Source organism: Carcharodon carcharias, chromosome 6 (assembly GCF_017639515.1).
Source record: "Carcharodon carcharias isolate sCarCar2 chromosome 6, sCarCar2.pri, whole genome shotgun sequence".
Classification (NCBI taxonomy): Eukaryota; Metazoa; Chordata; class Chondrichthyes; order Lamniformes; family Lamnidae; genus Carcharodon; species Carcharodon carcharias.
The window spans coordinates 97,988,192-98,002,074 of NC_054472.1; the positions used below are offsets into that span (position 1 = coordinate 97,988,192).

Sequence of the window (13,883 nt, forward strand, 5' to 3'; positions counted from 1 at the left end):
ATTAATGTCCAGGAATTTGGGTATTGGGTCAGGGCCCAATAGGGATCCTGACCCCGCACTGTTCAGGAAACATTCACCAGGCAGTGATGTTCCCTGAATTGGCCAATTAGTGGCCAGATGGCGTACTCGCCCTCCAGTTAACGATGTTGGGCAAGCTCTTGAGACTGGAGTGCTAATAGAGGCCCTGGAGCTTAGAAGGAGTTGCAGTTTGCTGTTTCAGGTAGGTGTGTGGGAGGGCACCTATCAGCACTTTTAAACTTCACAATTAAAAAATGACCACAGCAGCTGTGCCACCATTGTGGTGGGAGATCCTCTACACAGGACAGCCTATGGCTGCAATTGTGGCTAGGTAGGTGAGGAGGGCCTCAAAGACTGGCTGGAGCACCTTTGATCTCCAGTCTATTGGTGGGAGGCTGTCTCCAGGCAACCAGCCTGATCGCGATATAGCATGGGGCCTGCAGGCTAACTGGAAAATCCCAGTCAGCCTCAAATAATTAGCCTTAATTTTTTTTTTATGCGATCATGGGATGTGGGCATCACTGGCTTGGCCAGCATTTATTGTTCAGAGAGTACTTAAGAATCAACCACATTGCTGTTTGTCTGCAGTCACACGGAGGCCAGACCAGACATGTAAGGACGGACAGATTTCCTTCCCTGAAGGGCATTAGAGAACCAGATGGGTTTTTCTGACAATCACAAATGGTTCATGGTCATTAGAGTTTTAATTCTAGATTTTTATGAATTCAAATTTCACATTTGCCATGGTGGGATTTGAACAAAGGTCCCCAGAACATTACCCTGGGTCTCTAGAATACTAAGATAACTACTAGTTCAGTGACAATACCACTTTGCCACCACCCTCCCTACTTGTGGGTGAGTGGCCCTTCTGCCCTCAATCCCACCTCCGGGAGAAATGGCCTGGGAGTGGGATAAGAACATAAGAAATAGGAGGGGTAGACCACAGGGCTCATTGAGCCTGCTCTGCCATTCAATATGATCATGGCTGATTTCGGGCTTCAACCCCATTTTCCTGCCTGCTCCCCATATCCCTTAATTCCCCGAGACACCAAAAATCTGTCTATGCCAGCCTTAAATGTATTCAACGATGGAGCATTCACAACCCTCTGGGGTAGAGAATTCCAAAGATTCACAACCCTTTGAGTGAAGTAATTCCTCATCTCAGTCCTAAATGATTAGTCCCTTATCCCGAAAACTGACCCCATGTTTTAGATTTCCCACACAATGGAAACAACCTCTCAGCATCTACCCTATCAAGCCCCTTCCAAATTTTGTAGCTTTCAATGAGATTTCCTCTCATTCTTCTAAACTCCAGAATCATAAACCCTATTTACTCAGCCTCTCGTCATAGGACGACCCCTTCATCCCAGGGACCAATTTAGTGAACCTTTGCTGTACTGCCTCCAATGCAAGTGTATCCTTCCATAAATGTGGGGATCAGAAACTGCACACAGTACTCCAGATGCAGTCTCGCCAAAACCCTTTACAACTGTATAAGGTTTCTTTATTCTTGTGCTTCAATCCCCTTGCAATAAAGGCCAACATGCCATTTGCCTTCCTAATTGCTTGCTGCAGCGTGCCAGCTGATGGCACAAATTTACATACCCGCCTGCTTCCATATGAGGGCTACAAATCTGTCCATAATGAATGCTTCATTTGCGACCATTTATCAGTTTTCCAGAATGCTCACAGTCTTTCTCCTTCAGCTGCTGCCTAACCACCTCCTGTAAATTTCCTGCAATTTTGGTTTTCACTTCAAATTCCTAGTATTCACTATTTAATTTGTTTATAGTATGAAGAAGACACATGTTGATCCCTTCAGTCTCATTATGCTTCTTGCATTCCTGCTTTATAATTTATTACAGCTTGCATATGGATTTTAAAATGGCTTATCACAGTTTAGTTGATTGTGAGTACAGCAAGATACACATGGGAGATAACCCGTCCCTTGCAAAGGATTTGTGAAGCCTTTAACGTTTCTTAAAAAAGTGTAAAGTACGTCACACCGCAAAGATATTGTTTTCAAAAATACAAACGTGAAATAAAGGTACGATCCCTATGGCTGCACAGGCTGAACACGGAGTATGGCTGCAAATTGCCATTATGTTTTTGCTGCAGGTTTAAAGTATTACAATGCAACACCTTTTGAATATCACTATAACTTTGAAAAGAGCTAACATTACAGTGGTGAGCATGATTATTAGGAGCTTGATATATTTCTAGGGTTTGAATACCAAGCAATCAATGTGAAGTTTTGTGAACTAAGGCCATCATTGCACATTGCCTGCCTGCAATGTACTGTCACTTCATAAAGCTACAATAAGAGTAAAAAAGTCACAATATTGTAAACTTGCTTGAAACATTCACTTTAAAACTAAAGCAACATTGGCATTATGAACGAACAAAGCTAAGATCAAGAAAAGTGACGAATGGACTGGAAACTATTTATTAGTATAACAGGTTCTTCTTTACAGATCTGATAACAGCTTTAAAGTATTTACAAACTCTTACAGCATTTATATCATACAAAAAAAATTCTGGTTTCCCCCTCAGCTCAGGCTCTTTATGAAATGAAGTGCAGCGCTAGAGTATATTAAAAAGCAACAATGAACAATTTAATGAGATCACCCGCTGTACTTTTCACTTCTCAGCACCACATTACAGCAGACAGTTAGACTGGCAGTTGAAGCAGATCTGGAAGACATGGATTGTCAGAGCTGTACCGTGCTGATGCATTAAACTGGACAGCTTCAAGAGAAACATTATAGACAACTCACTACTATTAGAGGTTACATGGGACTATTAAAGGTTACATGGGCTGTACCATGCATTGCAAGACCAAGGTGAACTACACATGACTGCCATCACAATGTTGCTGACATGATTTTTTTTTGCCCTGATTTACATTTATTTACGAAGAGTTTCTGCCACAATAAAGGCCATTTGTCCTCATATAATTGTTTGAAATGTACAATAAAATGTGGACATAGTACCCCGTGCTCTTGTTGATTGATACATATGTATATAGGTATATATCTAATACAGTTGAAAAGTCCATGTCTTCTTGTGTTCTGAAGTATAGGCCAGTTCTGAGTTCAAGTTGATAAGCATGCAATGAGAGAACATACAGCTAGCAACACAGTGGAATTGAGATCTGCAAGAAATATCCCAGTAGACTTCACAACTCATCACAACTAAAAGATTTACAGACAAAAATAAAAATACAAAAAAAATTTGATTCAACCAGGAATTTTTTTCCCTTCCTTAAACATGAGATATTTTCTGGGATTCCTTAGCTTGTTTGCAACTATATAACCATTTAATCACTCTAGCATTCCTTTCCACTGCTGAAATACCATACGGCACACGATCATTGGTTTCCTCATCATCCGTCAGGTCATCATTGCTCCGTCGTGACTGCTCACAGTCTGAACTGATCATGCTCGCACTGCGAAAGTTCAGGGAGATTATGTCCGAATTTGCCCTTGTGAAATTTTCCATTCCGATGTTTTCAAGTTCTTCAGGATCTAGTCCACAGTAGTTAAAGAATCGTTCCACGTCTGCATTGGCACGAGCATATCGATCACTGAGATCAGATTTGGAGCGATGCAGCGAAGGTCGCCTGCTTGGGTTGGTGGGCAAGTCTGGGGTAGTTTGTGTTGGTGACTTAGGTGTATTACAGGTTGAAATGTTAGGTTTGGGTAGAACAGGAGGAGCAGAACTGCTGCTGGGTATTGGTTTTAGAGGCTTCCCTTCAACAACCCTCCTGACATCTGCTGAACTGTGAGAAATGTGCAGGGCTGAATCACTGACTTGGTCTTCAAACAATCGTTTGGTTACGTTCAGGTTGCCTCCCTGTAGACTACTATGACCTTGATTACTGTACACCTGAATAGATTCTGCAAATGTGCGCCTGTTGATTTCTGTGGAGGCAGGTCTGTGCTGGGGCCAGTTTCGTGCACTGTGTTTGTGTACTGACCCTGAGGTGGAACTTTCTGAGCTATTAATTATATTCTTCAAAATTTCCAGATTCAAGTTCTCTCTTTTTGCAGTGCTGTCTGTCTTATGATTGTTAGATAGCTTTTGTGATGGGGTACCTGCTGCCCGTCTGACTGCTGGGCAGACTGGTGGCTTTGCCAGCACAGCTGGTTTCACCGGCTCCTGCTTGGCATTGATCACTTCTTGACTCTTCACATATTTTGCTTTATCAGCTTCTAGCCGTTCCACCGCACTGAGTCTTTTAGGGTTAGGCTCTGCCTGCCTTCGAAAATAGTCTGGACCTTTGTTCAGTATGCGAAGAGGAACAGCTGACGTAAAGGTGGTTGCCGAACCAACAGGTTTGACCATGCTATCTGCTTGTAGCATTTCTGTAGGCATGCTCGATGGCCTGTCCCCAGCAGCCGTCTTGGAATCTGTGTTGAATAACTCCAAATACGCTGTGTTGAATCATGTATATAAAGCAGGATAAAGAGAGAAGAGTCTTATGCTGCAAGTATCACCAGCAGGGCCTCATCTCATAGCTCATTAAATACCACTGTGTTCTCTTTAAAGCCAGCCTTTGTACAAAGGGCCACGAGACACAAGTCTGTATTAATCTGCTCTGTTGATTCTTTTTTTAAGCTGACTAAGAGATGTGGGAGACTTGTCTGTTCTTTTGTGCACAACGCCAGGCAGTGATCTGAAACACAGAATAACCAACTATGTTAGTATTACTGGGTGACATCACAGCTAGTCTACAGCAATAACAGAAAAAACGCAGAGTTTGCAGTAGTTTGCTAGGATGGAATGCAGCAAATAATCTGGAGACATGCATATTACAAATTACATTATTAATGGTGTGCTATCCTAAATCAAGTGTGTCAACTGTGGCTTTTAAAAATAACCTCTCAGCCATACCAGCTAACGTAGCACCAACATTTTATAACAGCTCATTAATATTAACAGCTCTTTCTCTTGGGAACTTAGACTCATCTCAGCCAAGGTGCAGTGACCCTAGGACAGAGAGAGGGAGAACAAACCTAGGTTTCCACTTTTTGTCACAGACCATTCAGCTGCATTTGTTGAAAGTGTGTACGTTGCGGGTTGGGATAAGGGCGGTGTCAACCTGCTTAGTTTATTTTATAGATTTGAGCCAGACATGACTATATCAGGACACTGACTCCCTGGAGTACAGAATCTTTTGTCAGTTGTACAGGTTAAGTGGCTCCTTAGTTCTTGAGAAGCATCAAAGCATCATAATTATATCTGTGTCACACATGCCAATACAACAAATTTGTTATATGAATTATCCACAGAAAAATAGTGCTCAGGTATCATTAAAATCTCCAATTAAAATGCTACAATTAACCCTTTTCTCCCCAAAAAGTACAGAAAATATATATCTAACTTTACAATTCAATATTTTAAGTTGGTGTTATTACACACCTTTAAGCAGGTAAAATTTATACTTAGAATTTTACCCAATTTTCCTTGACATCACCTTGACTTGAACTTTTTTTTGTTCTTTTTATTCCCTCAGGAGATATGGGCATCACTGAGCAAGGCCAGAGTTTATTGCCCTTCCTTAATTTAATTTCAAAAGATGGTGGTGAGCCACCTTCTTGAATCACTGCAGTCCCAAGTGGCATAGGTACTCCCACAATGCTTTTAAGTAGGGTGTTCCAGGATTTTGACCCAGGTATCAAGGCAGAAAATATTTCCAAGCCAGGATGTATGTGACTTGAAGGTGGTAGGGTCCCCATGAGCTTGCTGCCTTTAACATTCTGGGCAGTAGAGGTCACAGATTTGGGATGTTCTGTCATGGAAGATCTGGCGAGTCACTGCAGCACAGCCATGGTGCACTGGTGGTGAAGGGAGTGGATGCTTAGGATGGTAGATGGAGTGCCAATCAAATGAACTGGTTGAGGTTCTTGAGCGTTGTTGGAAGATACAAAAACATTCCAGAAATAATGGGGAGCTAAGGGTCCAGAAAGAATGAGGAATTTAAATTAATCAGTACAAGTAAAGAAATAGTAATGGAGAAATTAACGGTGCTAAGTGGTGACAAATCTCTTGCACCTGCCAACCTGCATCCTAGGATTTTAAAAATAATAGCTGCAGAGATAGTGGATACATTGGTTTTGATCTTCCAGAATTCCTTGGATTCCATAACAGCACCCAAGGACTGGACGGTAGCAAACATAACCCCCATGTTTAAGAAAGGAAGGAGAGAGAAAACAGGGAACTATAGGCCAGTTAGCCTGACTTCAGTACTAAGCAAAATGCTAGGTCCTATTATTAGGGAAGTAACAGGATACTTAGAAAATCATAATACGACTAAGCAGAGTCAACATGGATTTATGAAAGGGAAATTATGTTTGACAATATCTTAAGAGGTTTTCGAGGATGTAACTAGTAGGATGGATAAGGGGGAAAACAATGGATGTAGTGTATTTGGATTTCCAAAAGGCATTCAATAAGGTGCCACACAAGAGGTTATTGCACAAAATTAGAACTCATGGGATTAGGAGTGATATATTAGCATGGATTCAGGATTGGTAGTGGACAGAAAACAGAGTAGGAATGAATAAATGAGACATTTTTCAACTGCCAGGCTGTAACAGGGCTGGGTACTGCGAGGGTCAGCACTTGGGCCTCAGCTATTTACAATTTGTATCCATGACTTAAATGAGGGGAGTAGGTGTAATGCAATTAAATCTGCTGGTGAAACAAAGTTAGGTGGGAAATTAAAGGATGTAAAGAGTCGACAGGGGGATATAGATACATTGGGTGAGTGGGCAAGAACACAGCAGATGGAAGACTGTGAGAATCAAATGTTATTTCGTGTTTAATTCCGTGAAGGCACTATGTTGTCTGCGTGCGTGCGCATGTTTGTGGGTGTAAATAATTTAATTAAGTTGGCGAAATGTTACTAGAAGAAAGGTTGTCTGCGGAGGTTTAAGACATGAAAGAATAGAAGCATTAGGTTTGCACATTTTTAATAAGGTATTATGAGGTGTTTCAGGTACAAGTGAATAGGTTGGATCTAACATTTGCATTTTTAGATAAGTTGAAGGTTTGTTTGAATATCAAAGGGAAGTCAGCGTGCCAAGAAATATGTTTGCATTTTGCAGGAGTTCCATGGATAAACAAGAGGGTATATTACATTTTATTGACCCGAAAGCAGAGACAAAATAGAAACATGAAAGTTTTTATATTTGGAAGGATGTGAGTTTCAAAGAGATGTGAGAACAATGGAACCTGGGATGAAAGGGGGAGAATGGTATTTTAGAGTTACTGTGGAAAGCCTAAGGGATCTGCTTGCTGTTGAACAGTTAGCTGTAGCTGTGGGCTATTGGCTGTGTGAGGAAGATGTCCTGGCAAAGGCTCTAGGCTGGGAGAAGATGCAGTTTGAATCAGCCATCCAGTCAAGCCAGAAAAGTCTTAGGCCTCAAAAAGCAGTCGTTCTGAAGTTTTGGATTTCCATAGCAGAGTGGGAGAGAGTTTAAGAGGTTATGAAGTATACCTTTATTAAAGCTACAGCAGTTTGCCTTGGGTAATATTACTGGATTTTTATAGTTAAACATCTATAAGGGAATATTGCCAGGAAGGTGTTTACTTGTGGGTCTGACCAAGTAGGGTGTCTTTTGGGGGAATGTTTTGTAAGACTAATTTTAGCTGTGCAACTGTAACATTGTGCGCTTAAATTTTCTTTTATTCCTGTAAATACAACTTTTACTTTTAGTTTTTAAAAGCCCAGAGGTGTTACTGGACTGCTTGCTGCTGTGATCAGTACATTTTCTTCTCATTTTCAGAATACAAAAAAAAAAGGAATGGCCCATAAGCCAAGTTTCCCTCTGGAATTTGGTTTGCGCAGCAATTAACATCTGCTGTGGTCATAACAATACAACGTGGCAACATTTGAAATTATCTATTTTGGTAGGAAAAATAAAAAATAATAATTTTTGAATGGTGAGAGACTGGGAAACATTTACATTCAAATGGATCTGGGTGTGCTTGTACATGAATCACAGAAAGTTAACCTACAGGTGCAGCAAGCAATTAGGAAAGGAAATCTCCACTTGGAGAGGCAAAGTTTGATCAGGGATAGTCAGCATGGCTTTGTCAGAGGGAGGTCATGCCTAACAGATTTGATTGAATTTTTTGAAGAGGTGACCAGGTGTGTAGATGAGGGTAGTGCAATTGATGTAGTTTATATGGATTAGCAAAGCTTTTGACAAGGTCCCACATGGGAGACTTATAAAGAAGATAAATGCACATGGGATACAGGGTAATTTGATAAGGTGGATTCAAAATTGGCTTAGTTGTAGGAGACGGGGTGATGACAGAAGGACGCTTTAGTGACTGGAAGCCAGTGTCCAGTGGCGTACCACAGGGATCTGTGCTCGGTCCCCTATTATTTGTCATTTATATAAATGACATAGATGACTATGTGGGGGGTAGGGTTAGTAAGTTTGCGAATGAGACAAAGATTGGCCGGATGGTTAATAGTGAGGTTGAGTGTCTTGGGCTACAGGAAGATATAGACAGGATGGTCAAATGGGCAGATAAATGGCAGATGGAATTTAACCTGAAAAGTATGAGGTGATACACTTTGGAAGGAGTAATTTGACAAGGAAGTATTCAATGAACGGTATGACACTAGGAAGTTCTGAGGAACAAAGGGACCTTGGCATGTGTGTCCACAGATCTCTGAAGGCAGAGGGGCATGTAAGCGGGCTGGTGAAAAATGCATATGGGACACTTGCCTTTATCAATCGAGGCACAGATTACAAAAGTAGGGAGGTCATGTTGGAGTTGCATAGAACCTTGGTGAGGCCACAGCTGGAGTACTGTGTGCAGTTCTGGTCGCCACATTATAGGAAGGATGTAATTGCACTGATGGAGGTGCAGAGGAGATTCACCAGGATGTTGCCTGGGATGAAACATTTAAGTTATGAAGAGAGGTTGGATAGACTTGGGTTGTTTTCGTTGGAGCAGGGAAGACTGAGGGACGACCTCATCGAGATGTACAAGATTATGAGGGGCATGGACAGGGTGGATAGGGAGCAGCTGTTCCCCTTAGTTGAAGGGTCAGTCACAAGGGGACATAAGTTTAAGGTGAGGGGCAGGAAGTTTAAGGGGGATGTGAGGAAATTTTTTTTTTTTACCCAGAGGGTGGTGATGGTCTGGAATGCACTGCTTGGGACAGTGGTGGAGGCGGGCTGCCTGACATCCTTTAAAAAGTACATTGGATTAGCACTTGGCACGTCATAACATTCAAGGCTATGGGCCGAGGGCTGGTAAATGGGTTTAGGTAGGAAGGTCAGGTGTTTCTCACGCGTCGGTGCAGACTCGATGGGCCAAAGGGCCTCTTCTGCATTGTGTGATTTTGTGATATGGTATATTAACTTTCATTGCAAAAGGTTTGGAGTACAGGAGTCTTTCTACAATTGTATAGGACATTGGTCAGGCCACAACTATGTGCTGTTTTGGTTTCCTTACCCAAGGAAGGATAAATGTACTTGCTATAAAGGGAGTGCAACAAACATTCACTAGACTGGTTCCTGAGATGAGTGAATAATCCAATGAGGGTAGCTTAGAGTAGAGTAGGCCTTTATTCTCTGGCAATTAGAAGAATAAGAGGTGATCTAATTGAATCACATGTAGGGGCTTAATAGGGTGCTGGGGAATCTGGAACACAGGGTCATATACTGAGAATAAGGGGTCAGTCATTTAGAACAGAGATGAGGAGAAATTTAGTCACTCACAGGATCATGAATCTTTGAAATTCTCTACCTCAGAGAGCTGTAGATGCTCAGTCATTGAACATTATCAAGATAGCGATTGATAGAATATTGGGTATTAAGGGATATGGGGATTGTACAGTAAAGTGGGGCTTAAGTAAATCAGCCATGGTTTTACTGAATGTCAGAGCAGGTTCAAAGGGCCAAATGGCCCACTCTTGCCCCTATTTATTATATTATGCTGCAGCTGCGCTCATCCAGGTGAATGAGGAGTATTCCAGCACACTCCTGACTTGTGCCAAGTAGATGGCAGAAAGGCTTTGAGGAGTAAGGAGGTAAGTTACTCACAGCAGAATAATCAGTCTCTGACTTGCTCCTGCAACCACAGTATTTATGTAACTGATCTAGTTAAGATTTTGGTCAATGGTGGCCCCCTTGAATGTGATGGTGGGAGATTCAGCAATGGCAATGCCACTGAATGTCAACTGAAGGTGGTTAGATTCTGTCTTGTTGGAGATCATCATTGCCTGGCACTAGTATGGAAAGAATATTGCTTGCCACTTATCAGTCCCATTTTGAATGTTGTCCAAATCTTGTTGCGTGCAGACACATACTATTTCATACCTGAGGAGTTGTGAATGGTGTTGAACGCTGTGCAATCCATCAGTGAATATCCCCACTTCTGACCTTATGTTGTTGGGCAGGTCAGTTAACTGCAACAATTTTCACAACTGGATGAGACAGGACTGCAGGACATTGATCTGACCCGTTTGCTGTGAGGTTGCTTAGATCTTACCCGTAGTATGCTGCCTTCCATTAATTAGCATGCACTTCATCATGTGTTGCAGCTACACCAATTGCCACCTCATTTTTAGGTAAGCTTGGCGCTGCTCTAGTATTACTCTTCTACACTCTTCACTGAATCATAGCTGAATGGGGTTCTGCGCCAACAAAGCAGTTTAATAGTTCACACGTCATGAGCTCAGTATGATTGTACATTCTCTACATTATTTGACTGTGAACTCCAAAGGTTTTGCCTTTTGCTAATACATTAAATTCAGCGAAGGAGCAGCAAAAAAATAAATGCAAAATAGTCTGCTACTCCGCTCCTCCACTTCAACTCAAAAATAACTTCCTATCTGTAAGTACAGAATTATTATTTGAGCTTATAGCACTCCCATAGAGGCAGTGACTGTTGCTCAGCTAATATCACTGAACAGCTGGTCGAAGCAACAAGGTGTAAAAATGCTAATATCTTTAAAGAGCAGCAGCGTATCGCTGTCAGCCGAAAGGAGTTGCTGCTCACATGGTGCAAAATGCTAGTTCTGTAAAGGATCAGATTCAATTATTTTTCTTGGTGAGAATTTCCAAAATTTCCTTTTCAGATATCTTTGCAATAAAACATTGTAATGTAAAACTATATGCACAAATCCCCAAAATAACAGTACTCTTAGCGTTCTGAAAGATCAATAACCTCTGTTGAATGTCTGCCATGTTTTGAACAAAATGAACAGGAAAAAACCTACATATCAGTGATGGGTAAAACAAGACTCATGCATGCCAAATGGCAATCTTTGACCAGTCAGCACTTTCATACTTGTGTCAGCTTTTTCTGACAGAAGTCAGCCTTTTTACCTGGTATTTTACCTGGCATTTCATGATGGGAATATCCTTTAATTTTGCCCTGTGTATTGATGTCTACCTCATGCTGCTTGGTTTTTCTTCCAATAATGCCTTGAATGTCCACACTTCTGGGCATCTGCATGCCAGCGCTCTTACATAGTTTTGTCCCTGGATTACAATCTAAGTTTCCACAAATCCTAAAATTTGCTGGACAATGAAGATGCGATTATTTACATTTAGAACTTATGTGGGGGAAATGTTGAACATGGTGAACACTTTGATGATACTTCCTGCAGTAAACAGCTGCTACCTGGATGGATCATGCTTTGTGGGTTCCAAAGTGGCATTTCAAGTAAAGACTCAGAAGAGATTAGTAACTGTTCCTGTTATTTTGGATACCTAAGTAAGAAATGCTTCTCATCTTCAACGTGTCGGAGCTCTCCTCTTACCTTAGCCCAACGTTAATCGGAATTTGTCCTGTCGGCCAATGTTGAAAGCTAAATTATCTCTACTCTATTTTTCCTAAGTCATGTTTCTTTATTTTATAGGTATGGATAGAAATCAAAAAGAAGCTCAAATGGGGAAAATAAGGGGCTTCAACAAAAATAGAAATACTGGCAGTATATGTCAACAGCCATGTTTCACAGGTAGTCTTCTTCACATTGTGTCAACATTGCAAATTTAAGCTAAGTAGGCTGTTGCCACCCTGTCAGCGGAGGAAAGATGATGCTCACTCATTGCAAAATGTTATTTCTTCAAAGTGCTGGTCTCAAATATGTTTCTTTGGGAGATTTTCCAAGAGCTCATTTTCAAAAATTTTGCAATGCAACACAATAGTGACTCACCTTCTGACTCTCAAAAGCCTGTCCACCATCTGCAAGGAACAAATCAGGAGTGTGATGGAATACTCCCCACTTGCCTGGATGAGTGCAGCTCCCACAGCACTGAAGAAGCTGGGCACCATCCAGGTCAAAGCAGTCCATTTGATTGGCACCACATTCTAAATCATTCTCTCCCTTCACCATCACAGTAGCAGCAGTGTGTACCATCTACAAGATGTACTGCAGGAATTCATCAAGACTCCTTAGACAGCATCTTCTAAACCCACAACCACGACCAGCTAGAAAAACAAGGGCAGCAAATAGATAGGAACCATCATCACCTGGAGGTTCCCCACCAAGTCGCTCACCATCCTGACTTGGAAATATATCGCCGTTCTTCACTGTCATTGGGTCAAAATCCTGGAACTCCCTCCCTAACAGCACTGTGGGTGTACCTACATCACATGGACTGCAGCAGTTCAAGGAGGCAGCTCACCACCACCTTCTCAAGGGCAACTAGGGATGGGCAATAAATGCTGGCCCAGCCAGCGAGGCCCACATCCTGAGAATGAATAAAAAAAATTCATGAACATTACAGAATTATTTTTTGTATATGCTCAAAACTTGTACACTAGCCCAGCAGCCCACTCAGGTGTTTTCACTGTTGGCTTTTGATGAAATAACACCCACTGATATTTCAACTACTTGAAGCAGTCAGGGAGAAGTTTAACTTAAGAGATTGATCATATCGATTATACTCGGGAGTCCAAATGATATACAAATAGATCAATGAAGGAAATGCAGTCGGGACTAATCTAAAGTGTACAAAGAGACATCATATCAATCACTAGTATTTGACTGCTGTTTCAGTTGGTTTGGGGATGGAATGGCAATGATCATGGAAACGATTTTTGTAGCTGCCTTTGAATAAGCATTTCTGTTTGAAATATATGTACCCTCAGTGTTTCAGAGTGCAAATGTAGCTTCTATTCACAAAATTGGAGATATTATTGAGTCCAAACACTATGGTATACTGAGTTGTCACAAGGCGCATATCAGATGCTCTGGAGGCTACAAATAAGCAGAAACTGAAAGGCTGGGTTCCACTTTAAAATGAATCATGTAGAATAGGCTGTGGCCTTATAGATAGAGTGTTTTAAGACTCAGAAGAACTAGTTACACTGCTTTTCATCCATTGTTCATTCCAGTGCACCTTGCAGCCCTCAAAAAGCTGGAACCTATGGAAATACATGGCCAAATGTTGGATTTTATCCAGGATATTTCCCATCCAAGCTCCATTAATAGGAAACATACTTGTGTGCGCTTATGTCCTTTATAATTCGACTAGTAGAAGATTATAATTTAAGTACAATCTCCATTCTCAGTGTAATTATTTTCTCCACATACATAAGTAAAGTCACTGGGTTTCAGAAACAAACCAAATTTCAGGATGCAATGCCATGCCACCAAATGTATTTATTCACCTCAAAAAAACACTAAGTAGACTTCGTCATGTAGGGCTTTTTAGAGCTGTTTTCAGTTTTTTTTTAGGCTGTTTTTCTGAAACTATTTTTCTGCTGCTCCAAGTTCGCAAGGTTGGCATGAATGAGATTGTTGGTAGAATGGAATCATCCCAAACACAAATTGTTGGACATGCAGCTGAAATCCCACAATTTATGTCCCATGAGAAAAGGGG

At 41.4% G+C, this 13,883-nt stretch overlaps 1 protein-coding gene across 5 annotated transcripts in view; it reads right to left on the minus strand.

Moving 5' to 3' along the window:
* Window positions 1-2,450: 2,450 nt before the first annotated feature.
* Window positions 2,451-13,883, minus strand: part of fam110b (family with sequence similarity 110 member B) — a 159,669-nt gene continuing 148,236 nt past the window's right edge. For all 5 annotated transcript variants that reach the window (XM_041190092.1, XM_041190093.1, XM_041190094.1 and 2 more), the window contains one exon: window positions 2,451-4,696. In XM_041190092.1, the coding sequence (XP_041046026.1) occupies window positions 3,283-4,395 (1,113 nt within the window). In that variant the 5' untranslated portion in view covers window positions 4,396-4,696 and the 3' untranslated portion in view covers window positions 2,451-3,282. The remainder of the gene's footprint in view (window positions 4,697-13,883) is intronic.